The sequence below is a fragment of the Dysidea avara genome, chromosome 5 (genome assembly GCF_963678975.1).
Source record: "Dysidea avara chromosome 5, odDysAvar1.4, whole genome shotgun sequence".
Classification (NCBI taxonomy): domain Eukaryota; kingdom Metazoa; phylum Porifera; class Demospongiae; order Dictyoceratida; family Dysideidae; genus Dysidea; species Dysidea avara.
This window is the reverse complement of record NC_089276.1, coordinates 9344013-9369053: the sequence shown is the minus strand read 5'-3', so window position 1 is coordinate 9369053 and position 25041 is coordinate 9344013. Positions and strand designations below refer to the sequence as shown.

General features: G+C 37.8%; 1 protein-coding gene across 1 annotated transcript in view; it reads right to left on the bottom strand.

The window, feature by feature from the left end:
- The window catches only part of LOC136256997 (mucin-22-like), a 59535-nt gene that overhangs the window by 18919 nt on the left and 15575 nt on the right, over positions 1 to 25041 (bottom strand). Inside the window, exons 4-8 of the mRNA XM_066050090.1 lie at positions 23373 to 23669; positions 18027 to 18359; positions 6541 to 6918; positions 3322 to 3618; positions 552 to 890 (exon numbers count right to left, since the gene is read on the bottom strand). Of these exons, the coding sequence (XP_065906162.1) occupies positions 552 to 890; positions 3322 to 3618; positions 6541 to 6918; positions 18027 to 18359; positions 23373 to 23669 (1644 nt within the window). The remainder of the gene's footprint in view (positions 1 to 551; positions 891 to 3321; positions 3619 to 6540; positions 6919 to 18026; positions 18360 to 23372; positions 23670 to 25041) is intronic.

Here is a 25041-nt window from a genome sequence, read left to right as displayed (position 1 = left end):
ACTGTTATAAGTGCTCTCAGTATACATAAAGCCTCCACTAGTGTCAAACAGAGCCTGGCAACTTTTCCCGTCTTCTCACTCCATCTCTTTCTCCTATAAGTTGACCACCCACCCACCCACTTCCCCCACCCACCATCCTTATTCTACCACCTACAATATTAATACCAGATCAAAAAAACCTTGTTACAAACCTATGACGGATTGTAAACTTCAAATTGCTGTATTGTAAATACGTAAAAAGGTACCTTTGTGCAAACTGTTCACATATATTGCAGCTCACTGGTGTATGGGATGGGAGTACTATACGGGTAGGTACACTGTATTTACTTGGGGATAAACACCACACCTTCAATAGAATAGCCAATAGAGTAACCACACATGATCAATTCCGAAAATAAGGGTTTAACATCGGTTTAGGGCATCGAATGGTGGTCAAATTTGAATAGTCGCCACATGAAAAGTATGAACTAAGGTAATAAAAACTGTGCCATTCAACCAAGTAAATACAGTATCTACCATGCACTCTGTTAATGATATACTATATATTTTACCTGATATACGAAGTGTTAATGGTTCACTAGTATAGTCAACACCACCAATGGTTGTGGAGCAAGTGATGGTGCCAGCATCTTCTGCAGTTAGATCATTACCAGTTATACTTTGTGTTGTCTGACCAGTAGGAAAACATGTTGGATTTCCACTATTATGAGCAGTGTTAGTGTAACATCCTGTAGTGTCCCACTGGTAGTTGGTCACTGTAAATGTTGATCCATCACTTGTCATCACCATACATGTCAGAGTGACATTACTCAATATAGGATAGTCAAATGTGTTAGTAGATCCGCTAACTGGTGTACCAGCTGGATTACTGACTATGGTGACTGTAGCATCTGCATAAATTATATTATAAGCAAAATACCAGTACCCAAATGCTACATAGCTAAGCTATACAATATACTACGGTTGCAGTAAACAACCTAATTATAGTGCAGGTCTTATACCTTCAGTTTCTCTGCTTTACTCAATTAGTACAAATGAGGGGCGGGACAGATATCTGCTATAGATACTGAGATTCAACTCTCCCCACACTCAGATTGACTTTTGAGTGTGGAGGTCAGGAAGTAGGACAGGCAGACAGGCTGAAGTAGGAATTAAATATCTACTAGTACAGCTGCAGGTGTAGGTGACCTTCCTTGTTTCATTGATTTCTTTGTTTTCGTGATCCGTATTCAAATGTAATTTTCTAATTTTTCTGTACACTTGTTTGTTTATGTTTTTTGTAATAAAACAATTAATTGGCTATAGTCATTTCAAAGAAAAGAATGGTGTTAGGCACGTTATAAAGTTAATTGCATGTTTGAACATTATAAAATCAATTGCATGTATGAATGCATCCCCAACCATAATGCAATATGGGAATTTGCTTTGTTTTCAACTATGTAGCACCCACTGCACAGCATTAAAATCAAGAACAATACAAGAAGCTCCTCTGCAATTAATCCAATCACTACAGAAAATACAACTAAACACATGTCCCGACTATCAATTACTGAAATGCAAAGTGACCTTTCTGTTTCAGTATCAGCTATGCTCCACCCATTGTACAGTATTACAAAAATAAGAACAGTACAAGAAACACCTCTGCAATCAGTTCAAGAAATTAACGCACTGAAATTATCACATGATACTGTAAATCAATACTACCAAGATACAATGAAGCACAAAGGTAAATCCATGATGCATGTGTCATAGCCACTGTGCTGGGTTGCACGTGTAGGATAGAAGCAACATTGAACAGTGAAAAAGGCAAATCCGTAGCCTTATCTATAGTCAAGTTATGCTTGGCAGAAGGCATCAGTCAGTCAGTTAGTTAAAATTCAGTTTTATATAAAAATCAAAATTTCATTAAAACTCTTGTTGGAAGGGTTTGGTATCACTTTGAAGATGTTTATGGGTTTTGACAATGTCAATATCACTAAGCTTTCATGAAGGATACGTTTGACCATTTGTCTTGATATATGGCACTGCAGTATGTGGTTATTTGCTCTGTACAGGGCCGCCCACAGGGCAGGGGGGGGGGGGGCAACTGGGGCAATTTCCCCCAGGTCCCAGCCTGAAAGGGGCCCCAGGAGGCCCCATGAAGGGCTCCTTGATTACCTGTTTAAAAGATCGATATAGTCTAATACAGCAGTCAGATCTAGATAGTCTAATACAGCAGTCACAGTATTCTTCAGAGGAGCAGTGTAGCAAGCTCATAAATAAGGAGATGGTTGGTGAGGGGTAGCTATTGTCATTGTCAGCATGTAATGACCTTTTTTCTTTCTGGTCCTCAACCTACAGCTTGGGTGAAGTTGTGATTCAGAATGGAAACCTCCTTTCCCCTGGGGCTCCACTTTAACTGTTTGCCCTGGGCCCCTTAATTTCTCTGCGTAGTCCTGGCTCTGTATGCAAATACACCATTCCATGTTATGCATATGGACTCTACTGTAATTTTGGTTTCTCTTTCTACATGTGCTCCCCAGGAATAATAGACTGTGTTAACCAAACAACTATATAAGTAATTTGGTACTAAAATTTGGTTGGTTGAAAATGTGGCCTCTAAATCCCATAGTATAACACTTATGTCCTATAGAAATCATACTCTGAGGCAACACAAAACACATCATATGCACCAATAATACTGGCAGCATTTAAATGGATAACTATGCTGAATAAGAGGCAGGCTTGTTTCTGCTAATTTCCTGTTTGCAACTGTCAAGGCCCAACAATGAATTGTAGTGTATAATATTTAGACTTCACAACATAGGGTTCTTTGCAATTTAGTAGTAACCATCAAGCCTTGAACTAGTACCCTTGATTTGTTTGGTTGTGAAACACAGAATTTTTAGGTAACTAAAACCTTGACATGTGTTTGGCTATTATTAAACAGAGTTTACGATAAGCATGGGCACATGCACATCACATTTTGCACAAGCAATTCTTAGGACTTATTAACCAACATTAGCATTTGAGCCTTTATGAATATTATGTTTAAAGGTGCAAAAGCATCTACAGAATAGGGTGAATCCTTTAATAGAGATATTTTTGCTTGCTTGTTACAATAGTGTAAAAGAAGAATTACAGAAATGATTTTTCCTGGTTACTAGTAGCTTACACATTTTATGAAATCCTTAGAAATTTAAATGTTACATTTGAAAAATCTGTCAATGTGATACTCCTGTTATGCCGCATGACCCTCGGCATCAATAGAATGTTTAATGAATCCCTCTGTACAGTAATATGTTCATGCATACACTCATAAATACATTGACACTTGCTCACTAAGAAGATCATCAAGAACAATGTCCAAGCTAGCACTTCCAATAGGGTTAGTGACAGTACATGTGTAAGTCCCAATATCACTACTACTGAAGTTACTAATGCTGTAGGTACTTTGGAAGACTGCAGCAGAACCAGTGTAAGTCACACTTATAGTATTAATGTTGTTTTGCAGTTGAACTCCATCCTTTATCCAAGTAAAAGTATCTGGTGGTGATCCTTCTGAAGTGCATGTTAACGAAACTGAATCACCCAGTGCAGCATGGATTGTTTGTAATGTTGTAGTCAAAACAGGAGGAGCTATAAAATATGAGATCATTAACAAGTGCACAAGAACTTCAGCTACGTCAGTACAAGGATCATCACTTCATGTATAATAACAAGGAGCATCATTATTTTGCTACATACTTTACATTCAAGAACCAATTTTAGCTGATTCTACTTTTGCTAAAGTGGAACCTTAAAAGTGCAATTTGATATTAGTTTTGAGCCTAAATTTTGTAATCCATATCATCGAGTATTGTGCCACTCCAGCACATTGTCAACTATGGCAACGAATTGAGTATATACTACATACGTACTTTCCACTTACATAACTGTCAGAAAGCACACAGCTATATAACTAATGAACACACCATAAGTAGTTCAAATTATTGAATGATACTCTTTAGCATCTAATAAATCTGTCCAAATTTTCCAACTGGTGCTTATATGTAATAAGCAAACTTTTTATGTGCACAATGGTAATATAACATGGTAATGAGAGATAGTGTATTGTTTAATGATTTGAAGCACTTTTGATGTGTTCCATGATTAGAGCTGTATGCTTTCTGCTAGGTGGGTGGAGGTGTGTGGTGCTCTATATCTTGCCTTATGGTAATGTCCGAGATCTATGTTTAACAGCATGATAGGTACTCTGCCAACTTTGGCAAATGATTAAAACCTACCAAAATTGGTTCTGGAACATACCTCCACATACTGACAGTAACAAGCACAAACCACTATTGTGATTTATTTATATGTAGCAACAATGATTAGCCACTGTTTACTGTTTTCTATTACAAATGATAACTAGGCTACAGCTGTACCTGGACACAATTGACTCATACATTATTATATAAACACACTGTAAAAGGACATTTTATGGCTTATCAACAGATGCATGAATTTAATAGGACAATGAATGTTATTAAGAGGCTGGTTTGGAGGGGGCAGCTAACATCTATACCAGATTAGTACTGTCAACTACATATAATTACACAGTGTAGACAGTGAAAATGAAGGTAAGGAGTACATTGGTGAATGCTTCTAATAACAGGTCACGATACTCTAATAGAGCTCTAAAGAATATTTACATGCTTTTGTATGTTGCCGCTTATTTTCTCTGCAACAAAAGTTACACAATGAAAATAGTCTAAAATATAATGTCAACAGCTTGGCTATAAAGGAGGGAATGTCCTTGAAAGTAAAAGTAACTAACAACCAAAAGAGCTGAATCTGGATTGGAGTGGCCAAGAATGGATGTTAATACAATTCACCGTATCAAAGAAAGCTTTAACACTGGACATGGACTTTTGTCATTGACTCTTGTTCTACATTCCATCTTGTTGCATTAGTAATTCCTTTAACTTAATATTATTGGCTAGTAATTTGATTGCCTACATTTCTTACACTTGAATATTGAAAATGGCTGCTAAATTACTGGCCAATCAGAGTTACACAGTAAAAGGAATTAATAAGGAATACAAGATTGAATGTAGAACATGCATCAATGATAAAGTTAAAGCTTTCAAAATTGGTAGTTGTATACATTAACGCTCATTCTTGGCTACCTAAGATGTCAACTCTACCAGTTGCCAGTTACCACATTTATACTAGTTCAGTATAGCATAGTTCAAATTGGTACGGCTTGATAAACACGTAATGTAAACGGCTTCCATGTCCAATCAAACCAAGCCATCCCATTTGATGACACCATGCAACCCAGTACTGTACAGCAATTATCCAGTAGGCACATTAAAATAATTATACAAAAGTTGCTATTGTTTCGGCAGCTGGAAATATTTTGTCAGGGCTACTGTTCCGGCAGTGTCTACTAGATTTCTCTCACACTAGTTGTGCTGTGCCTCAAGTATTCAACTTTAGGGCACGCATCTAGTAAGTTTCCCAGAGTATTTGACTTAGGGCACGTGTCTAGTAGGTTGCCCCAAGCATTCAACTTTAGGGGACGTGTCTAGTAGGTTGCCCCGAGAATTCAACTTTAGAGGATGCGAAAAGTAGCATTAGCATTAGGGTTAGGGTACAGTTGGTTTCTTCTTCACCTTTGTCTTCAATATAATAGAAATTACTCCACTCGGAGACATATAAGGTAGAAACTAAGGGAGTTGGGTAGCTGGGAGCCACATAGCACAATGGCTAAGGCTCTGGGTTAACGCACTGGAGGTCCTGGGTTCAATTCCCGATCAAGGATTTCCCGATCAAGGATTTCCTGGTCAAGGATTTTGTGTATTTTTTTTCATATGAGGACCCTTTTTTTTGTCTAAGTTTTATTTTTATTCATGTGACTGCTGGAACAATAGTAATAGCCTAATTATACATCTTAAAGAAGAAATCCAAACACATTGTTTGTCAAGAAAACAAGCCTCGGTCATCTTTAATTTTCCGTTGAGCCTTCTACAGCCTATATGATGTTGACATCTCATTATCCCTCTTCATGATGTAAAAGATCTTTAGCACAACAGCTGCCTAAGCACAGTGACCATAATAATAATTATAATACAATAATCATACATGTATATGAACCGTGAGCAAATATAACAAACCAAGTGGAACTAAATGAAGGTAAGGAGTTCATTGGTGAATGCTTCTAACAACAGGTCATTAAGATACTTTAATAGAGCTCTATAGAATATTCACATGTTTTTGTATGTTGCTGCTTATTTTCTCTGCAACAACAGTTATAAAATGAAAAATACAATGCCAAAAGTTTGCCTGTAAAGGAGGGCACGTTCATGAAAGTAAAAGTAAGTAGTCTTAGATTGTTGTGCTAATGTGAACACAGTGAAACTTTTTATGTACGTACCCTTTTGAACAGCCAAACTGTTTTAGCCATGGAAGTAATAATTGTTAGACAATGTAATGGATGACTGTTTTATCACAGTATAATAACTATGCAGTGCTCTACTGTGATGATTCACTACTACAAAGTTAATGAAAACTCACTTCTACTTGACAAATAGACTCCAACTCTAACACTCTCTTCCATCATGCTACTGTTCCTCATCACACATGTGTAAACTCCTTCATTATTAGTGTTAAGTGAACTACACAAAAGCACATTGATGACTCCAATAAAATTACTAATAGTTGCTCCACGTTGTTGTATCACAGGACCATTACATTCTCCATCTTGAATCATTGTACTACCAAAAAGTAATCCACCAAGTTCAGTGTTGTCATTACTAGTAGGTCCCAATCCACTAACACAACGAAATAGTAATCCAGTACCCATTGGTCTGATAGTTGAGTAATCTTCAATCATGTTGGAAGCAGACACATCACTACTTCCAGTACTTTCTGGGCCCCCAGTAATGGCAGTTCCTGTATATAATAAAGAAATTTTAGAAATTTAAAGTTAAATTTAGCATTTCTGTAACATACATATAACTGTGTGTTCTTGTTACTTGGTAGAGGTTCTACGTAACATGCTGTATTGTTTTTGCAACATGTGTGGTTGTGTTATGGTATTACATATTGATGGTAAACTCAATCATCATTAAGCCTATTGGCATAATGATCTGCAGAACTGTTCTGTATAGTATGGTGAGCCAGTACGATATCCATCTGTTAATTATATCTAATCCAAAACAGCCTAGCTGTAAAAAAAGAGTGCGGCCCTTAAAACGGCTATGGTGAAAGCGGCACCAAATTCACCTGAATTGTTGCTATTAAAATTTTTACCATTAACCTACCATCACAACCATTTCTTGGCTGCCACCTTGGATTTCACATCTTTTTTCACCATAGCCTTTTTGAGAGTTGCACTCTTTTTTTTACAGCTTGGCTGTTTTGTTTAGATATCACTTCTTTTTGTATTTGTACTCCCCAAACCATTGGCCAGCATTTGGGCTTTTTTAAACTTATCTTTTTTCTTTACCACAGGAAGAAGAAAAACATAAAGCAGATTTTTAATACTTTAACTATTTCTGATTTTATCAGTAAATATACAAATTATATTTATATACATAATACATACAATTATTTATTACATGCCAATTATTGCAGCTGATCTCTCTACTGGGTGACTTGAAATGTAGCTGAACTCTCTACAGGGTGATTTGCTTGTAGCTAAACTCTCTCCAGGATTCTCTCTACAGGGTGACTTGTTTCTAGCTGAACTCTCTGCAAGGTTATCTGTTTGTAGTTGAACTCTCTATAGAGCAATTTGTTTGTAGATGAAGTCTCTACAGGGTGGGTGATTTGTTTGTAACTGAACTCTCTACAGAGTGATTTTGTTTGTAGCTGAACTCTCTACAGGATGGTTTCTTTGTAGCTGAACTCTCTACAAGGTGAGCTTTTTTTTTTGCTTTTTGCTTTTAATATATAACAAGTAAATGAAAAAAACAAGAAACAACAATTCAAAGTACATGTGATGGAAGCACCTGAATCTCGGATATTGCAAGGTAAAGTGCTCCAATAGTCACTTAGCTGCCACCTGGCTCCACGCAAGCAGGTTACAGCTGACCTCAGTAAAGAAAAAACTGGTAGAGCGTCTAATCCAGGACACAACACTAGTATAACTATGGTCTCTCTTAGCAGCAAGTAGAAAATGCCAGTAAGCAGTAGTGGCCACACCCCCATTCCCCTAAAAGTAGAGAATACCAAAGGGGAGAAAGAGTCCATTTCAACATCCATTACATGCTGCTCATACTTAGCTGGTTTGTCGCACTCAAACCTTTTATATAGAGAAGAAACTGCTGTGTTTCAATAACCAGGAACAGTGGGATTAAAAACTCTTACATCAAAGAAAGCCTTTTGATGATGGTTTCCCAAAAATCCTTGCACACTGACATCCAAGCATGCCTCATCCTTTATATTACTGTGGCATAGTAAAAGATTCACCAGATACGGGTTGCAACACTGGCTCAATTGCTACATCATGACAAACTTCAGACAAAGCAGCTGCAGTGAAATCCCTAAGTTCATTATGAAGTAGAGTGGGGAAACCACCAGATCCACAATTCATTGCATGATCAACAGTGAAGCCATGACCACACACACGCTTAGCATGTAAACTACTGGACAACCATCCATAACACAAACATAATGCATCCCTAAAAGCACCTTCATGGAGTGTAAATCCATGTTCTTCGATGGGAAGCACTAATAGCCAAGAAGAGGCACCGTTTTCACTAGACAAAGAAACAATGCGATGTAAATCAGCTGGCAAAAGAGGAGTAAGTTCTGATTACTTAAAAATCATCCGCTGACATCTTCAAAACATAATATTAGCCTCAGCTTGATGCTAGGCACTAACCACTGTTACCCTGAAATGAGTCTGCTGTTCAATGGTCTCCTGGACTAAGGCTGAGGTAACCTGACGGGAAGAGTCAAATTCAAGATTAGCATTGGCAGAAGGATTACACAACCTGAGCCCACCCATGTGTGCTGAAAGGGTAAGCAGATCTCTTTCTAAGTCACTGACACATTTGCCAGTAACAGCAGAAATAAATTCTTTAATGATGGATAATTCAAGGGGTCAGAAATGCCAGGTAGAGTTCACAAAAAGTAAGTCCATTTACCAACAAGACCATGAGTGAAAGCACAATAAGCCACATCAGATTGAATCTTTGCAATCACACTCAACTTCAGTGCACAAGACACCCAATAATCAACCTTCTCACTCACATAGTGTTTCACAAAAATTGGTGATCCAATGGCAGCACCAAGGTGGTGCTTGCCCTCAGCAGTAATGCCTACACCACATCCAGCAAAAACCTTCTTTTCCAAATCTAGATGTTCTGTTTTCACTATCAGCCATGATTTAGAGGGTTTTACATTATAGCCGTATGCTGAGCCCAAAGTCACAAGGGAAGACCTCCATTTATACAACCCCTTCAAAGAGCCAGCAGCAGTTGCATCGTCAGCAAACCAGGCCTGTTGTATATCACAGTGACGAATTGTATCAATCATACATAGCCATTGCCAGTGGATTCCCCTGTGTGGTTTCCTCAGATGCTTACCATCAATGAATAGTGGAACATTTGCCCTATAGGTGTTAATCAGAATTGTAGCTAAGGAAGGACAAAGCATAGATATGTTGTGAAGTGCAACTTGATGGTTCAAACTATTAAAAGCATTGCTTGCATCCACCAGCAATACAGCTTCTGTAGACTCATCAGTAAACACTGATGAGTCTACAGAAGCTGTATTGCAACTTCACAACCTGCATCTTGACAACATTGCAACTTCACAACCTGCATCTTGACCAGCACAGAGTTGAAGAGGGCCAGCTGCCTCAAGAATATCCATTTTCACTGTAGCCAAGACAGTCTTGCCAATAATTCTTCTAACAACTTCACCCACACCAATGGGTCTAACTCCCAGGAATTTATCAAGGGCAATAAGTTAACATACAACAAATGCTGTGAGGCCATCTGGATCAACCATGCTAGTACACAGACGTCTGGCCACAAGAGAAAGACCAGCACACAAATCATCGGAAGCACGGTGAACAGAAGTACACAAACATCGTAACAGAAAGCATCTACGCCTATTGGACCTGCTGCACCCTTAGTACAAAGAACAGTAGAACAAATAGCCACACCATCCAAGGCATCAAATATAACAGGATGAAAAGAGAAGCATTTGCAGATGGAGGGAACAGTGCCTCCTTACAAGCTGGTTGTCCACGAGGAAGTTTTGTTTAAGTTCATCCAAAAGAGTCCAAGAGGGTGTATCAGGGGACACAGGTTCACTTAATTGAATAGGTGCTCCAGGATGGTCCATTGTATCTAGGAGAGCAAGAGCAGCACAAACATTCCCACAGAGCATGTGGGAAACAAAGGAACGAGTGAGACGTTCACTGCGACTGACACCAGACATGGCAGTTGATAAACAATGCTGAATAGTGTGACCCTCACCAAGCAACTCATTAATATTTCCTTGCTTCCACAAAAGCAGACGATGCTGTAAACAGTTTAAAAAGTCCTTGGAAGATGCAGTGCGAAAAAAGCAACTCACGACTTATTTCTAGCAGATGCCTCTACAGGGTAACTTTTTCTAGTTGATCTCTACAGTGTGACTTGTTTGTAGCTGATCTCTATAGGGTGGTAGCTGAATTCTACAGGGTAACTTGTTTCTAGCAGACTTCTCTACAGGATGATCTGTTCGTAGCTGAACTCTCTACATGTGATTTGTTTGCAGCTGAATTCTCTACATGTGATTTGTTTGCAGCTGAACTCTCTACAAGATGATGTCTTCTAGCTGATCTCTGTACAGGGTGATTTGCTTTTAGCTGATCTCTCTATAGGGTGACTTGTTTCTATAGCTGAGCTCTCTACAGGGTGACTTAATTGAACTCTGTACAAGGTTATTTGTTTGTGGCTGAACTCTCTACAGGGTGAGTTGGTTTCAAGCTGACCTTCTTACAGGGTAACTTGTAGTGGTCTGAATCGATAGAGCGATTTATTTGTAGTTGCATGGTGACTTTTCTATTAGGCAGCTGAATGCTCTATTAGGGTGACTATTCCATTAGAGTATCTCGATCTCGTTTTTGCTACACGTAGTTCACTTTCGGATCACAACTAAGTGTTTTATAATCTGATTCTTCTGTATTACTGCAAGGACTTTCAATGATGATTAATCCAACGATTTTCAGCTCACTGCTCTAAGTGGTTTGCCTGGTAGACATGAAAACTAATAGTTTTTTATTCATAAAATTCGTGACACAGGTTGGGTTTTGTGTCATACTCCATGGTCTTTATCTTGATTCCTTTAGAATTACAAAATGGCACTCCTACAATGGTTAATCCATCTACATAGCAATTTTCAACTCATTCCTTCAAGGGGTTTACCCTGTGGGTGTGACAGAAATTCGACCATATTTTATGCAAATAATCAGTCATAACTCCATGAATGTTCATCGGATTCCTACCAAACGTGGCACTGAGATCCACATTAATTCACCCTTTAAGTGTGCCAATTTTCAGCCCGATTGGAACACACATTGGTGTTTTATGGTGGATTTTGTGAAGTGTGTAAAATGAAGACGAAAAAATGAAGAGATTAAAATGAAATTTTGGCAACTCGTATCTTGGAAATGTCTGGAGTGAGTCTCTTCAAATTTGGTATGTAGACTCCCATATCTGGCCGGCACTTCTGTAGCAAATTTGGTTGCAATCGAATAAGGGATCACAGAGCTACATATGTGTGAAAATCACTTTTTTCTTTCTTCCTGTCAATATACTCACAGCGTGGTGCACCGGCTTCTTGGGCTGCACAACATGCTACCTTGTGTCATAGATGTTATATACTATGCACCTGGGATTGCGTACCGACTTCGTTAATACCAATCAACACGACAATCCGCATTGTACTTCAATATACGGTATTCTGTTAGTAATCGTAAACGTCTCCTGTAAAACTGACCACCTCCCGACGATTTTAGTAATGCAAAAGATTTAACCTCTGCAATGTTTAGTAAACAGTACAAGGATACACTAGAACACCAATTAATAGGCTGAATTACCAGGAAAACGCTTGAAATACAGCATAAGCATCGTGAAAGTGATGTTACAAGCCTAAAAATCACCGCCATATTTCATTGAGCAACGACTTAGAAAACTAGGCTACAATTGTCATGCCTATCAGTGGTGGATCCAGGGGGGACATGTGCCCCCCTCTCCCCCCCTTTCCTTAAAAAAATTGCATACAAGATCGAGTATTACTAAAATAATTCAAGATCGACTCAGATCATACCCTAATAGAGCAGTCAATCACTCTAATAAAGCAGTCACAGTGTTCATGGGGCAGTGTAGCTTAACTATGAAGCTATGAATAAGGATCTGAATAAAGATCTTTAATTATACTTCTTTATAGTATATACAATTGGTAAAAGACAACCATTATTACTGTGACCTTTTTTTTGTTGCTCTTCAAATTTTCAGTAAAGTGCACCCCCCCCCCCCCCCCCCCTTTCCAAACTCTGGATCTGCCCCTGCCTATCTAAACCGTCTGTCTGTGTCCACTCAACCAACAGTGTCATAGTAAGTGACATATTTAGCCATTTAAAAAGCTCTGAAATCTCCAAACACCTTCCAAGCAACATGAAGCGGATATCACTGTTGTACCACTCAGCTTGTGCCGATTTACTGGCTTCCTGTACTTAATTGATTAGGATCTGTCCCCTAGCCATTGGAACTGTAGAGGGTTGCAGATATGATGCTGTAAAACCCCAGTACTATGCCACCTAGTACAGCACTGGGTATGACACTTTCGCAGTAGACTACAAAGGAAAAGTGTCAGAGAAAAGTGTTAATGAGTACAACGCAAGGGGTTGTCACATAGGTACGTGCTGTAGGTAGATCTGCGACCGCAGTCAAAGTCTTGACTGGCAGAAATTTTTCTTTGACCTGTAACTAAGAGCCTTTTTTGACCTTTGACCGGTAACTTAGCGACGATATTTCAGCACTTTTCGATTGTGGGTTGGAAGCTTTTATCCTTGACTGTTGAATTAGCATGATTTTGGTGGCCTTGAACTTTGACTTAGACTTTGATCGCAGTTGCAGATATACCTACAGTGAGTGCCTGTGTGTCACCCCATTGCAATGCAAATTGTTCCTTTGAAAACTGGCGGTACGCAATCCCGGGTGCGTAGTATATAATATCTATGCCTGTGTCTTGATAAGACAACCTCTCCTTGTTATCTCGCATTTGCTATACAGAGTTGGCTTTTGAATCATAACTCAGTGGTTTGTAATCCAATTCTTCTATACTACTGCAAGGACTTTCTATGAAGATTATTCCAGCTATACACCGATTTTCAGCTCATTGCTCATAGCGGTTTGCCTAGTAGGCATAAAAACTAATACTTTTTTATTACTAAAAATCGATCGCGTAATTGTGACACAGGTTTGGTTTTGTGTCATATCTCCGTGGTCTTAATCTCGATTCCTTTCAAACTACCAAAAGGCACTCCTACGATGGTTACTCCATCTACATAGCAATTTTCAGCTCATTCCATGGAGCGGTTTACCCTGTAGGCATGACAACAAATCGATCTTGTTTTACGCGAATAATCGGTCATAACTCCTGAACCATTCATCGGATTTGCACCAAATTTGATGCTAGGATGCGCCTTTGGACTCCCTTGCTGAGTGCCAAATTTCAAGGCGATCGGAGCATGCGTTTGCGTTTTATAACAATTTTTGCAAGTGTGCGAAAAGACGAAGAAGAAAAAAAACGGAGAAAAAAATGAAATTTTGGCCGCTCATATCTCAGAAATGGCTTGAGTGATTTCCTTCAAATTTGGAATGTAGACTCCCCTAGCTGGCGGGCAACTCTGCAGCAAATTTGGTTTCAATCGGATAAGCCATCACCGAGATACAAAAGTGTGAAAATGACGTTTTCTTTCTTCCTGTCAATATACTCACGGTGTGGCGCGCCAGCTTCTTGGGCCGCACGACACACTATCGTGTGTCTTGATGTGTCATTTTGTGTACAGAGCAATCTGCCACAAGAAGTGACCTGAGTAAGGTTTCAGCGTATTATTGTTAACCATTAATATTGTTCACCATTGTTAACCATATTATGTACAGTGAAACCTCACTTAGTGTCCACCACTTCAATAAGACCACCTCATTATATTGGCCACCTATAGAAGGTTCAAAATATAGATAAACAGTAGTTTATGACCTCATTAATAAGGCCACCTTGTTATTCAGGCCAAATTTTTTTGGTCCCAGAGCTGGCCCTATAAATGAGGTTTCACTGTATTTATGTGTATTTTTATTTTTTGTAACTTTTCTTCAGGTTTACTGATGGGCACTATGAAGCATTGTTGACTGGTCCGTACATAATGTGGTGACTTGAAATGCTAAAACAGTACGTAGCATGTCTTGTATGCACATGTTGTAATGTGTTGTAATGTGTCCACACATCTTAGAAATAATTATAACTGTATTCTCTATAAATACTCAGTTCCATTGTGCCACTGGATCATAAGTGGGTTGAGTATGGATCATGCAGGACATTTGGGTCACATTTTGTCCTGGCCAAGTGGATCTCATCCACTGACAGAATATACAAGATCAGATCACTGCATAAATTACGGTGGAACTTGTTTATTACCACCTTCACTCAATAAGCAAGTAGCAGTGTATAAATTCTCAATTTGGAATTGGCTTTTCAAGAGAGGTTGTATTTCTATACTGGTGGCCCATTAAGACAGGTTGTACTGATGGAGTGTACATACTAGAGATGCAACAATATCCTCCACTTAGTGTCGTTTGATAGTGATACAATGGAGACTATGTATTGTTGTAAACTATACTATTATATTGCAACTCTAGTACTTATTTATAACAGGAATGTTTGTTAACTGTTTAGACATACTGGAGCCACACCCACTCATCTGGATTCTACAAATGGAGTCATACCAACTTGTGACTGCACTTATTACTCGTTACTCCCACTGTGTTTGGATGAATATACATGCCGTCGTGTGAGACTTGCTACCATGGCAGGCCACTGGAGAAGAGTTTCATAGCAGTTATATCACAGTCATTGTTGCACAATTCTTACATTATTGTTGTGAAAACTATTTGGTATTAATGTGTCCTCTGTATGTTGTAATTTCATGTGTAATTTTGTGTGGGGGTGCTATAAAATGCATGGTGACAATTGTAAATTTTTCAGGTGGTTTTGCATACTTTCTTCAGCTACATGTGCTAATTACTTACAGCTTGTGTCAACAACTGGTAACCGCAGTTGTGCTCTGTGCCATTCTTTAAGCCGCGCCCTTAGAGAGCAAATTACGTGGGGGCAACTAATTTCAAAATCGAACGATGGTATGCAGCACCATAGATTATAGACTATAATCTATGGCAGCACACTTCTCTTTGTAACTACACACAGCGCCAGTTCATCAATAACCAGTGACCGCAGTTGTGCTCTACGCCATTCTTTAAATTCCGAGTTAAATTCTTACAGAGAGCAAATTACGTGGGGGGAACTAAATTCAAATTTCAAACTAGCCATTCTCGAAAACATATATTTCAATCTCAACAAAATTTTTAGAACAGTTTACAGACACATTGCCCTACATGCCAAGCAAGTATTGCGGAAAACAACAATATGGGGCTTGTATTTGGCCTTTAGGTCGACTGAGGACGACTGAAACTTTGTTTGGTGCTGAAATTACGACTGTAGGGTAATGATGTCTGGTGAAATCAATGATGTGAATCTTGAGTCAATCGAGATAGTACTGAAGCGATAGCAGGGCAATCAATGTTGGGAATGCACAAAGGAACGCAATGCATGCACCTGCGGTTGCGTCTAACCGCATGCGAAAAAAAACAAAAAAACATCCCCTTTCATGTCGGCAATCTCGATCATGAAACAGTCGGCATGGAATTGCTTCACTGCTTGTGTGGTAGTTACTAGTGACACGATGAGTTTAACTCTAGAGTTTCAGAGCAATAGCGTAAAAGACGGGTGAGTTATAGACAAGCCAAATTTGACAACGTTCGTTCCTGTAAAATCCTCACGGTAGTGGTCGCTACGCTATATTGCCTGCGGCGCGCGTTTCTGCTTTACTGGCTGCACGACTCACTACCGTGAGTCTTGATTGTTGTTGATTTGTTTTGTTTTGTAAGTGTTATTTTGTGTGTGTTTTGTTTAGTGGTTGTATGTGTTTTGTATTAGGACAGTACCTTGTACAGGCTTGCCTTTTGTACCGTTCCTTCCCTTGTGATAAATTGATAATAAATAAATAAATAAAATGAGCAAAGTTTCCAGAAAGCAGCACAGAAAGTGGTTTTGGAAAAATAATGACATGCAATGTGGGTGCCCAGACGTGAAGCGGGTGGAGGACAGGAAACTACACTCTCATTTGGAGTGACCTAATAGGCTAATAGCTTTAAAAGACAAAGCAATAATTACTTTTATAGGCACTTATTGCGTACGAAGGTAAAAGATAGCTGATATTTATACTATGTGGAAAACAAAAAGAGTATAACATACCTAGCTAGCTAGACAAAAAAGTAAACAAACTAGCTATTTTAAAAATTTTAAAAGGAAGTAGGGGTTGATATATATTTTTTAAATTGTTAATTTATAAATGAATTATGCATAGGGGATCTATGCGATAAAAAGTAGTGAAACAAGATGATGAATGATGGTATTACAGCATATAGCTTGATGGGGAAGTCCCAACTTTGGCATTGAGCAAAATTATAGCTAATTATATAATGTGCCAAAGTAGGGACTTTCCCATCAAGCTGTGCTGTAATACCATCATTCATCTCTACTTTTTATTGCATAGATCCCTACTTCATTTTTAAGTTAACAATTTTTAAAAAATACTATTATATTATACCAACCCCTATTTCCTTTTGAAATTACAATAGCTAGTTGAAACTACATTTTCACAAGGTAAATACTGTCTACAGTATAATATTATATATACAACATGCTGAGCAAAAACTCAACTAGATTGCATTTTGATGGAATTTTAAGTTCAGTTAGGGATCATACAGTAGTCAGCTACTCTTATAAAACTGTCAATTACTCTAATAGAACAGTCACATTTACATTTCCTTTAGAAGCTGTAAGTTTATATGCTAAATTATATAAAATGGGCTCTCAGGGCAGTAAGTGAGCTCTCATTTGTAAAATAGGTTCTAAAGTTTGAAAATTTTCCTGGGGGGCAAGCCCCCAGACCCATGCACAGGTGTGTTTATATTGATGATTATAAACACCAGGTCAATTCTGCATGATTTGGCCTACATCAAATATGCCAGCATAACAAAAAGCATATTAGGCTAGAGTGCTATGTCAGCATAATGCTAGCATGTTAGGTGGATATTTCAAACTATGGAGCTTAATTCCATGAAAATAGATCGATACTCACTAATAGAGTAGTCAGTGGAAACAATGGAACACTCAACTGCATTGTGCATAGCTTCTAGGATTGATACTCTCTAACATTCACTTTGTAGTGAAATATTCTAATAGAGTATTCACTGATTGAAATGTTCCAAGATAATTCTTAGAAATGCTGCTAACCTAGGAGCATAATGCAAGCATATTGGGAATGCTGAAAGAGCATAATAGGTGGAAATTTTGGGAAACTCCTGAAAGCACTTTGGGCAAATTTTGAGCATATTTGACTCAGACCTATGCATGATTGCAGACAGTTGCGTACCCATCTCATCTCACTGGACTATGCCAAGTCACCAGATTGGCACTGCAGGTTGCTGGAGGCTCACTGAAGCTGAGGCCAGAAAATGGGTAATGACAGAGAAATGAGATTGTATAAATGTAAGTTTTACATAAATGTAGCCAACATAATTTCAGTTGTGACAGAAAAAAGTTTTCACTCAGCCAGTCACATATTGTTGCCATGGTATGAAAAACGTATAAAATAATCTGTTATTTTAAGGAACCTAGTTTTGCCTTTTAAAACTTTAATATTATAACAAACTTACCAGATATTCGAAGCGTAAATGGTTCACTAGTAGCTGAGCTATGACCACCAATGGATATAGTACAAGTGATGGTACCAGCATCCCCAGCAGTTAAATCATTACCAGTTACACTTTGTGTTGTCTGACCCATAGGAAAACATGTAGGGTTTCCACTATTATGAGCAGGGTGAGTGTAACATCCTGTGGTGTCCCACTGATAGTTGGTCACTGTTGGTGTCGTTCCATCACTTGATGTTACCATACATGTCAGAGTGACACTACTTAATATAGGATAGTCAAATGTATTAGTAGATCCACTAACTTCTTTACCAGCTGGGTTACTGACTATGGAGACTGTGTACAGAAAAAATGTACAGAATTCATACACTATAACCATCTACAGTAATGTGTAATAGCAATGTAGCTATAGAGGAAACATACATCTTAAAATCATAATTTTAGGACACAAAACTCTGCAAATACCTTACACAATAATCAAAATTAATTATTTGCTGTAAATTTCTAACTAGGCTTGAGCCAATTATGCTTTGAAAATTGTCAATTATGCTTTTGAGCAATGCTCAAAATCCAGCCTATAATGTTCAAAATTATGCTCTCAAAATCAAGATTGTGCTTGAGAGCTGACTGTTTTATTAGAGTATATCTGCATTTTCTGACTACTGTATTAGAGTAAGTAACTGCTGTATTTGAGTAAGTGACTGCTCTATTAGAGTATATATCGATCTTATTTCCATAAAGTGTGAATAATCAGTCAAGAAATAGTAAAAACAAGTTGATGTTGTGCTACTTCTAAAAACCAGGTGCCATATATATATATGCAGCTAGCTAACTCATCTGGAATTAACCAACTATGCATTACTATTTCTGAGGTTTTTGGTTGTGCAATAATACATGATTATTATTATTGTGTAATTCTCGTATTTCATAATTCATAAAAGTTTTTTAGTTCCTTTAATTATGTTGCCATGCACTGCTAAGGAAGCGCTTGTTAAACAATCCACTTTTACCAACATATTAAGCACAAAAGTATCTTCTAAACTGTTTTATAGTTTGACTATCATGTTTTTTTCCACAAATTCTCTCGACAAAGCCTCCAAACTGCTCTTCATTTAGTTTGTGTATGTAAGGGATATGCCCCCTTTCAACACCTGCATCATTGTTTTTCAGTTGTTAAACACCTGTAAAACCTTGAAGGGAAGGTAATTCACAAAGTCTGCGGAAAGTCACCACACCCATATTTCAGACCGCCAAAAAGAAACCACAACATTTACCTGTGCTGAAGTTTACTACAGACTTCGTTTTGCTTTTAATTCTGCTGCTTTTACCAAAATTTAATGATTTTGTTCGCATGGGTGAGTACGGATAAACATAGATAGATAGGTAGATAGATAGGAAGATAGGCAGGCTCACACACACACACACACACACACACACACACACACACACACACACACACACACACACACACACACACACACACACACACACCACACACACACACACACACACACACTTTTACAAAAAAAAATTCAGTAAAGCAGGGCACGTACCTGGTTTAAATACAACACAGCAAGGTTTTTTGATACGAAATGCAGTAATAATGTACAGTATCAGGGGCGGATCCAGAGTTTCGAAAGAGGGGGGGCACCTTTCTGAAAAACAGTTGAAGACCAAAAAAACTTGCTGAAAACCAGTTGAAGACCAACAAAAAAAAAAAAAGAAAAAAAAAAAAGGTCACAACAATAATAGCTAGTTATCCTTACCTACTATATCACGTCTGTTATGTAAAATAAAATCCTATTTGTAGCTTCATAGGTAAGCTACACTGCCTCATGAACATTGTGACTGCTTTATTAGAGTAATTGACTGCTCTATTAGAGTATATCGATCTTGTATGCAATTTCTTGAAGGGGGGGGGGGGCATTTGCCCCAAATGCCCCATCCTGGATCCGCCACTGAGTATGTTCATGTTGTGCAGTGTTTTTGGCATGCACATTGTGCATTTAATTAAAATTCTTGAAAATCATCCTATTGTGCTGGCATAATGCTTGATGCTTTTGCTAGCCTATTATGCTCGAAATTATGCTGGCATAATTGACACAAGCCTATTTTCTAACTTTAAAACTCATGCACCAAAATCTACTAAATTTGCAATTAGCATGCATGTATAATTATGATTGTTGAAACTATTCAAAGCAAACTTTTTTTACAAACATACTGCGCTGGTATGTATATGCAACTGGAAATTGGAAAATCAATCCAAATTGCGTATCAGTAGGTTTAAGGTAAACAGAACCATTATGACTTGCCAAGTGTGTAGAGGAGGTAGGACATACATTGTACACCACTTACTTTAATTGCATTTACTCTTGTATTTGGAATTTCATGCAAATTTCAATAGTCATAATACAATACAAAACTAGAAACAATGGGATCCACTAGGGCATTAGATAGTGCTTCTCGTAAGCTTCAAGAAAATGTGCTTTGTTTTGAAAGGGCCCCTGTTAATCACGTGAAACAGTGATTTTAGTTATTTCCCCCAAGAAATCCCTATCTAAATATCCACTGAGCTGCAGTGAACGCCATTGTGAGCAGGTTTTGAACTGCAATTATTGAGACTCGAGTGATAGTAGTCAAGGAACATGATAATGTCTCATGCAGCAAAGGAAACCTGGTAAGAGCATGTGTCACAGGCAAAAAAGTATAACTGGAACCAAGAAAATGCGGTTTCATGCATTTGTAGTTCACAATCGATTGTAATACAACTTAAACATTCCATTTTTGCAGTAAATTTTCATTGGGAAGGGATGCTTCATATTTCAAGTTTGAGATAAATCAGTCCAGCTATTTTTGAGCTATACAAGTCTTTAAAGTTTGTCTTTTGTTCTTTATATTCTCTTCTGATTATGTAGCTGCTTTTTCTTTCTTTTTGTACACTTTAGAATAACAGTCATAACTTGCTTTATTCGATTCGCTTCAAATTTGGAGGGACCAAAGAGCATAATACCGTTCATTCATCATATGATTTGTGTAAAGAACTGCATAGTTCAATGCTAATTTATGAATGAATTTTGAATTTAAAGATTACATGCTTGATTTTGTCATGCCTCTAGAGTAACTTATAATAATAATATGTTGAAAATTGGTCTGTAGATAGGTCAACCATCATAGCTCAAACCTTATATGATATGAATAATACATTAAAAAGAAATATAAAAATTAGCTACAGAAATATAAACCAAACAAACAGTCACCCAGAGCAAAAAAAAATTTGCATAAAACATAACAAACAAAACTTCGTGGGTTCAAACCAGGGACCTAAACCTAAATTTGTGAAAGAAATCAGGATAATGGCAACGAAGTTATAGTGCAAAAACTAAATATTGCACAATTAAGTTTCATGAATAAACAAACCATTAGTTGTCACACCCACCAGGCAATCAGGCTAAAGAAATAAGCTGAAAATCAGTACGTAGATAGATTTTAGTTATCATAGAAGGGTCATTCAGTGGTTTGGAAGAATCTTGTTATTGCAAAAACCAACTATTTGTAGCAAGTGCATAATCAAGAATCTCTCTTAGTGCAGTCACCCTATTACAGCAGTCACTCTATTAAAGCTTTCGGTTAAATGTAATAAGTAAATGTGTATTTAGGGCAGCTATCAGAGAGTTCAGCTACAAAATTGATAAGTCATCATGCAGAGAGTTCAGCTACTGTACATTATAAGCTACCCTGTAGAATTCAGCTACATGTATGTTACTGTGCAGAGTTCAGCTATCACCCCCGTGTATAGGAGTTTGGTCACCCTGTAGAGAGCTCAATTATGTAACAAATCACCCTGCAGAAATTTCAGCTACAAATAAGTCACCTTGTGCATAGGAGTTCAGTCACCCCGTAGAGAGTTTAAATTGTGTAACACATCATCCTGTAGAGAGTTCCACTAAAAACAGAGTCACCCTGTAGAGCATTAAATATAAGTCGAGCATTTTGCAGAGTTCAGCTACATTACAAGTCACCCATAGATTATTCAGCTACAAACAAGTCATCCTGAAGAGAGTTCAGCTATGATGCAAGTCACCCTGTACAGAGTTCAGCTACTGTACAAACAAGTCACTCTGTTAGAGTATCCACTATACAGCTGAGTAGCTAACAAGTCACCCTGTAGAGAGTAGACTTGTGCCAAATATGCTGGCATAATTTCGAGCATAATAGGCTAGCAAAAGCATCAAGCATTATGCCAGCATAATAGGATGATTTTCAAGAATTTGATTAAAATGCGCAATGCGCACACCAAAAATACTGCACAACATGAACACACTGCGCATTATTACTGCATTTCATATCAAAAACCTTGCAGTGTTATTATTTTTACTATTTCTTGACAGATTATTCACACTTGGTGGAAATAAGATCGAGATACTCTAATAGAGCAGTCACTTACTCTAATACAGCAGTTGGGAAATGCAGATATACTCTATTAAAACAGTCAGCTCTCGAGCATAATCTTGATTTTTAGAGCATAATTTTAAGCATAATAGGCTGGCTTTTGAGCACTGCTCAAAAGCATAATAGGCAATTTGCAAAGCATAATTGGCTCAAGCCTATAGTATGTTCACGTTGAACTGAATCCTAAAAATTAAAAGTGGATTTTTTCTCAACAGAGTTAACATTTCAGCAAACCAGATGATTATTGGTAACAGCAAATGTGTCGACAATAGACACGTACGGTTTGGCTCCATTACAAGTTCAGGAAAGGGCTGTAATGTACACTGTAGTTATATGGCTTCCACATAGGAAATGTATTGTGAAAATTTTGATTAACCGTAAATATTATGTCAAACATTTGAACAAAACAATTTTGAAATATTTTTTGCGGGTCAAGCAGTACTACAAATGAGCCAAATTTCAAGATAGTGTGTAATTGCATCCATGAGTTATTAAATGTTTTCGAGGATTCAGTTCAACGTGAACATACTATAGCAGAGAGTTCAGCTATAAACAACTCATTCTTTAGAGAACAAGTCATCATGTAGAGGGTTCAGCTATGATACAAGTCAATTTAGCAAATTGTACTTGTTTGCAACAATAGTTTAAGAGAAGGATTACACAAATGTTTTCTCCATAAATATTGCAGCTTACATGTTTTATGAAATCCAAAGTTATGAGCATAAATTATGAGAAATCTGTTGATGTGATTCAACTTTACAGACTCTGCAAATATGACTACTACCATCAATGAAATTTTAAATGTATGGTAACATATACATATGTAGCTGTATAGAGCATGTATACATACATGTACATGGATATTTTGACGTGCATGTGTACACATTGACACTTGCTTACCAACAAGAGCATCAAGAGAAATGTCCATGCTAGCTTTTCCAATAGGGTTAGTGACAGTACATGTGTATGTCCCAATATCACTACTACTGAAGTTACTAATGCTGTAGGTACTTTGGAAGACTGCAGCAGATCCAGTGTGAGTCACACTTGTAGTAATGATGTTGTTTTGTAGTTGGACTCCATCCTTCATCCAAGTAAAAGTATCTGGTGGCGATCCTTCTGAAGTGCATGTCAATGAAACTGAACCACCCAGTGCGGCATAAACATTTTGTGATGGAGTGGTCAAAACAGGAGAAGCTATAATAAAGAGGTCATTATGAAAGTGCATATAAGCTCCCGGTAATTTTTAAATGCTACATATGTAAGAGCAACTGAACAGGCTAGTAAATGTACTGAACAGGCAAACATAGTGTCATGTAATTAAAATATAGGCAAAGAACACACAAGTATAATTATAGTGTATGTACTAAATGCAGCTGTGTAATTAAGGCCAGGCTAAATTATCATCACCACCCACATAGTACCTCAAGATTTCCTGATTTTTTTACTATGCATTATATTATCTCATGATACCTTGAATTAACTGTGTCTGTGTAGTACACATTTTCAAATAATGATTCTAACATATGTATATTGCTCAGGCCATGTGAGATGAAGTGTGAACTTTGGATTTTCAGCTCTAAGATCAAGATACTCTAATACAACAGTCAGGCACTGCTGAGTGGCCGAACCAAACTGAACCCATTGTAATATAAAATAGCTATTATAGTATATGTGAGTACATGAATTTGGTGCCGCTTGGTCTTAGCACCAAATTCACCTGAATTGTCATTATTAAAATTTAACCATTAACCTACCATCACAGCCATTTCTTGGCCGCCACCTTGGATTTCACATCTTTTTTCACCATGGCCTTTTTGGGGGCCGCACCTTTTTTTACAGCTTGGCTGTTTTTGATTAGATATCACTTATTTTTGTATTTGTATACTGCAAAGCCGGCCTATGGCGGGCTTTTTTAACCCATATGTTTTTTTCTTTACCACAGGAAGAAAAGAACTTAAAGAAGATTTGTAATACTTCAATTATTTTTGATTTTATTAGTAATTATACAAATTATATACATATATTTATTACATGCCCATTATTCCCCACAGGATATTTTTTTTGCAGCTGATCTCTCTACTGGGTGACTTGAAATGTAGCTGAACTATATACAGAATGGTTTCTTTGTAGCTGAACTCTCTACAAGGTGACCTCTTCTAGCTGGTCTCTCTACAGGGTGATTTGTTTCTAGCTGAACTCTCTACAGGTGATTTCTTTGTAGCTGAACTCTCTACATGATGGTTTCTTTGTAGCTGAACTCTCTATAAGGTGACTTCGTCTAGCTGAACTCTCTACAGGGTGATTTTTTTGTAGCTGAACTCTCTACAGGGTGATTTGTTTGCAGCTGAACTCTCTACATGATGGTTTCTTTGTAGCTGAACTCTCTACAAGGTGACTTCGTCCAGCTGATCTCTCTACGGGGTGATTTGTTTCTAGCTGAACTCTCTACAGGTGATTTGTTTGCAGCTAAACGCTCTACATGGTGGTTTCTTTGTAGCTGAACTCCCTACATGATGGTTTCTTTGTAGCTGAACTCTCTACAAGGTAACTTCTTCTCTACAGGGTG